Below are 6,000 nucleotides of genomic sequence, written 5' to 3'. Positions count from 1 at the left end.
ACTACAAGATAGAGCAAAATCCTTGAAAGGTAAGACACCTTTGATCATTATAAGTAAAAACTAAGAGCTCTCATAAAATCATCCAAGGCAAATTTTGAGAGAAAAATCGCCAAGGACTCTAAAGAGAATCATAAGGCCTTCTTTAGCTATGTTAGAAACCTAGGAGGAAACTCCCAGATATGCTCAGAATTAGTTCAAAATGATGTGAAAATTACTGAACCTACACACATTGCCAACATACTGGCTGACAGGTTCAGTGCAAACTTCCCCTCCCCAAAAGGAGAGATATCTATTCCAGAGGATTGTAGCCCCCAAACATCTCCTACGCCCAGGTGGGAGCTGCCCTCACTAAGGCAAAAGCACAGCATCCATGGGACCGGATGGTGTCCCCGGCTGTGTGCTTCATGAACTCAATGAGGAATTAAACCCACAGTTAGGACAGCTGTTTAATCTTAGCCTCACCTCAGGATACGTACCCAAGGAGTGGCGCACGGCGACTGTGGTCCCACTTCATAAGGGCGGTGCCTCCACAGACCCTGGAAATTACCGCCCCATTAGCTTGACAAGCCTTATCTGCAAAGCCATGGAGAGGATCATAATGGAACTCATAAATAAAGACATAGGGAACTTGCAGACTTTGGATCCAACTCAGTTTGGCTTTGTCAAAGGCAGATCCTGCCTCTTAAACTTGGTTGACTTTTTCGAGACAGTCACCAAGGCCATTGATGAGGAAAGGCAGTCCATACAGCCTACCTCGACCTGGCAAAGGCCTTCGACACAATACCCCACTCAGGTATCATCGAAAAACTCATCAGCTTGAATGTAAACCCATACATCACAAGATGGGTTGCAAACTGGCTAAGTGACAGAACCCACAGGGTCAGAGTTGCTGGAGCCATGTCAGACTCAAAGCCTGTCACAAGTGGTGTCCCACAGGGCTCAGTCCTGGGTCCACTCTTGTTCGGCATCTACTTTTCTGAAGTACAAGCAAACACAGGAGGGTTATGGCTGACAAAGTTTGCAGATGACTGCAAACTGGGCCATAGTCGAAAACACATCTGACACAGATATCCTCCAGAAGGGCCTCACAGAAATGGATAACTGGTGCCAGAGCCATGGCCTGAAGTTAAACGCCAAAAATGCATAGTCATACCCTTTGGGAAAAACAAGGCTACCCCTAGCTACCATATAGGTGGCAATCCACTGAGCACAGAAAAAGTCATCAGAGATCTGGGGACCCAGGTTGACAGTAGCCTTTCGTTTGACACTCATGTTGCTAAAGTAGTTAGGAAAACCTTCTATATCACCCACCTGATCATGAAGGGATTCACATCTAGATCAAGGGAGGTCATCGTCCCCCTGTACTCATCACTTATTAGACCAATGATTGAGTACAATGCCCTGTTCAGAATGTATCTGACCAGACACCTGCTGCAGCTTGAAAGGCCCCAAAAGTTCCTCACCAAAAGGATAAAGGGTCTCAAAAATATGTCTTATGCTGCCCGACTGAAAGAACTCCAGCTCTATTCAGTCTCATACCGCTTGCTCAGAGGTGACCTGTGCCTGACATATAAGACCATGTCAAACCCAGATTTGATGAATATGCTTCACCTCAAAAAATCTAGATCCCTCAGAACCACAAGGGCGGCAGACTTAAACCTTGACACGGTTATAAATAGAACGTGCTGGAGGGACAGATTCATCACCCAGAGACTCCCTATGCTGTGGAACAAAATCCCGGTACATGTGAGGCAGAGCACCTCTCTGGTCTTGTTCAAGAGGAATCTTGACCAATGGATGGGAGATTGCAGATATACCCCAGGGATTACTTCAGCGTCACTGCTTGACAGAGGCACAGCAAAATGATAGGCATAGTTTTTATTCAAACTAAAGGGGTGGCGAAAGCCACATAACTATGGGCTAGGCTTATAAATGCCCTTGGGCAGATAGCCTAGTATGAACCTATGAACCTATGAACCTATATAAGTATACAGTGAGTACATTGCTAGTTTAACTGTGACAGACTATAATATATAAGTATACAGTGAGTAGAGTGCTAGTTTAACTGTGACAAACTACAGCATTTAAGTATACAGTGAGTACATTGTTAGTTTAATTGTGACAAACTACAATATATAAGTATACAGTCAGTGCATGCCTAGTTTAACTGTGACAACAAACTATAGTATATAAGTATTCAATGAGTACATGGCTAGTTTAACTGTGACAAACCACAGTATATAAGCATACAGTGAGTACATTGCTGGTTTAACTGTGACAAACCACAGTATATAAGCGTACAGTGAGTACATTGCTGGTTTAACTGTGACAAACTGCAATATATAAGTATACAGTGAGTACATAGCTAGTTTAACTGTGACAAACTACAACACATAAGTATACAGTGAATACATGGCTATGTTTAACTGTGACAAACTGCAATATATAAGTATACAGTGAGTACATTGCTAGTTTAACTTGACAAACTACAATATATAAGCATACAGTGAGTACATTGATAGTTTAACTGTGATAATACTTTGCTCAAACACTTATAAGCAAAATCAGTAGACATAAGTATACAGTGAATAAATGACATGTTTATCTTGATTACACTTTACACAAAATTATAAATTTGACAGGACTTTTAACATGATACAGTGTCATTGCCTTAGTGATAGGATATTTGCACAATACCATTCTTAATGTTTGAATTCGAAGAATACCTGTGCTGTGTGTGGGGGTTGTAATCAAAGTGCACTTTTATCGAGTGCATGTTATTCAAATCTAGGAAAGCACATAGCATGCAGATCAAAGGAAGATTATGTGAAATCTGTTGTTTTTGATTAGATCGTAGATTAATATATACATGCAAAAAACTGATCAAATAAACATTTGATCACTTCTGCAGAAAAAAAAAACACTTAGTAATATGAACATTCAATAATAGGTGGCATTTCTCCAGATATGGGTGTCCTACACCTGATCAGAAAGACACAATGCGAACCCCTGTTTGCTTGATACCATTTGGTCGAATCAGACAGATGGTCGACAGGTGTGTGAAGATCAGCAATTCCCGGATAAAGGAATGTTTCCTTTCCTTGGGGATTGTGCGATACTGGAGTTAGCATATATAATTAGTAGGAGGTGTGGAGGTTTACCGCATTGCAAAAAACCTGCTGTTCATTTATTCCTTTCTGGGATAATCCGTGGAGCTTCCTCAGAACATGATAATATTTGATAATTTGACATTTTGATACTAGTCTCCTGCATTCTGGCATTCTGTCTGTTTGATCGGGTATAGGGCACTCTTTATATATATATATATATATATATATATATATATATATATATATACATATATACTTTTGGTATAAATGTATTATTAATTTTGTAAGGACATTATAATATATTGTCTCAGCATTACTAAAAGATTATTGCACTGAGGCAATGTGGAAAACATATGATTTCAGTACTTCTTGTGGAGTTACTTTTTAGCTATTGTTTTGATGAAATAATATTAACTTTACCTAAGATAATATTCTTTAATTATTTCAAGCTTCTTTATCACTTAATGAAAGTGCGCTTCAAAACATCTGGTGGAGAAGAGTTATATTTTGATGAGAATGGTGACATAACTTCCCTTGCAAATATCATTAACTGGCAGCTAACTCCAGAAGGTTCCATGAAAAGTGTAACTGTGGGATGGTTTAAACATTATGCTGAAGATGGGAAGCAGCTTTTTATTAATAACAGTGCCATCATGTGGAATGGAGGACTCTTACAGGTTTGTGATTCTGTCTTTTACTTTTCTAACTGATTTCCCTGTTAACTCATTCACACCTATCTGCTCTCTAATGTCAGCTATCTAGCAGTCTACAGACATCCTTAGTTTCAGGGTTTTTTTGTGCTTCTCTGCCAGACCTGACATGAATGCTCAGTTACCTTTACCCAAATGGCCCATTCATTCCTTTATGGGAAAGACACAGGCTTTGCCAGGCTAGGCTGGAGTCCTATAACACATTCACTCCTGCTTGCTGTGTGTAATCAGCCCACACAATAATCCTATGGTGAGAGTAAAAACTATAAGAAAAAATAGCCAAGCTAGAGTTTTCACTGTGCTATACATTGTGCACTTACATACTTACAGAAGGTTTAAGGTATTGCACAGTAAAAACTATAAGCCAAACAGTCCACTTATGCTGTGCTGCCAAGCTCATAAGAAGGGTAAAACAAGATGTAGACAGCTACTGGGGTTTGGCCTTTTTACCAAATGCATCCACAGAGACGTAAAAAGAAAAAGTGAAAAGTCATGGACATTCAAAAGCTATATAGCTGAAATATTTGATGTCCTTAAGGGGTCCTTTTCATATATCCCAAGAGTCTCTATTACAGTAGATTTGAGGTATCTCACAGTTATAACTCTAAGTTGGCTAGATTTTTCTTGTAGTTTTTACTAATTGGTTTGTCTATGCAACCTTTCTACTCTTTGGTTTGGATGTTAGTTGGGATATTTGGCAGACACCTTAATGACTATGGACATCAGCTGGATATAAAGACCCTCTCTTTCTAAACTAGTGCCAAACAGTCCACTTATGTTGTACTAATGAAATAATATGAAGACCAACATATGCAAGTCCACGACTAGTGGGGTTTCATTTTATTAGTCCAAATGTATCCCTAAAGACTTAACAAGAAAAAGTAAAACATCATGGACATTCAAAAACCATGTAGCTGAAATGCTTGATGTCCTTAAGATGTTATTTGCATATACTGCATGGGCCTCAAAAAGGCTAAAATAAGCCTAGAACTGCATCTTCTTGCACACGACTGTCTATCAGCAAAGACCCTGTGGCCTGTTTCTCATCTTGGGATTGGTGCTAAGGGTTTGCTTCTGGTGAGAGAAGAAGCAAAGGGGCACTGTATTCTAGCAGTGTGAAGCTGTGATGAGACCAGCATTAGTAGTAGGAAGGCAGCAGCCAATCATACAACTCCCCTCTTTACATCATTCTTAACAAAGCTAATTCTTTCTTTTCAAGTACTACTTGATTAGCTGCTGTCTAACCTAACTTCAGAATATCTCCCTAAATACTTCATTCATAAATCATCACGGTCTACATATTAGTTTCCCCTCAAGTGCTTGGCAGTGGCCTATATAGATACAGACACTTCTGAGTTGACATTTTTCCTGTAAAACACCCTTTAAATTTCATCAATACCTAGTTGCACACAGGACCACTACTTTTCATTGACAAGCACTGCCACCAGAGTTACAAATCAGATACTCCTGACATTACTTTATACACTTCTGGCAACTGTACAATCAAAATTAAGGCCTGATGCTTTGTATATGATCTTTGCTACTATCTCTACTACCAGCTTGGTGTACATGGGCATCCTAAGGCAACATAGAAATTGCCTCATGTTTACTGAAAACTAGCTCATTCGCAAACAAACTGATAAGGTATGGGAGATATGTACTTACACAATATCACTGGAGGCAAAGCTGTCACAATGTCAATCAGGTTCTCAGTAGTACACACTCTGCACCCATCACACACAGTTCAAAGCAGTCACAAAGACCCACATACACCATGGCATTTGCACGTAACCTGCCTAAATCTCATAAATCTCCTAGACGAAATACACATAACAAATATGCTCAGCTTCCCAGAATGCACTCTTTAAAAACAACACCCATATTAATATAAACATCTCATGGAACCTCTACTGTTAAGCCCATATGGCAAACCACCACACAATCCAACATTCTAGTCATTGGAGACTCCATTTTAAAACACACTTGATGTTCTTCTCACCAGGCTGAGTAAGGAGAAAGTCACAATCAGTTGCTTATCAGGGACCAGGATCTGCCACATTATGCATGCACACAGGTCATTGGACCACAAGTACCAATATGACTCAGTCATAGTCCATGTGATTTAAATGACCTGTGATGTACCTCCATAGACTATATGAAGAGAAACATCATGGAGCTCT

General features: G+C 39.7%; 1 protein-coding gene across 1 annotated transcript in view; it reads left to right on the top strand.

The window, feature by feature from the left end:
- Window positions 1-3,574: 3,574 nt before the first annotated feature.
- LOC122815799 (vomeronasal type-2 receptor 116-like) overlaps window positions 3,575-6,000 on the top strand; it is a 58,185-nt gene continuing 55,759 nt past the window's right edge. The window contains exon 1 of the mRNA XM_044088598.1: window positions 3,575-3,787. Within this exon, the coding sequence (XP_043944533.1) occupies window positions 3,575-3,787 (213 nt within the window). The remainder of the gene's footprint in view (window positions 3,788-6,000) is intronic.

The sequence above is a fragment of the Protopterus annectens genome, chromosome 1.part1 (assembly GCF_019279795.1).
Source record: "Protopterus annectens isolate FY-2018-M chromosome 1.part1, PAN1.0, whole genome shotgun sequence".
Lineage (NCBI taxonomy): Eukaryota > Metazoa > Chordata > Ceratodontiformes > Protopteridae > Protopterus > Protopterus annectens.
The sequence above is the reverse complement of the archived record's forward strand: the minus strand, read 5'-3'. Positions and strand labels throughout refer to the sequence as shown.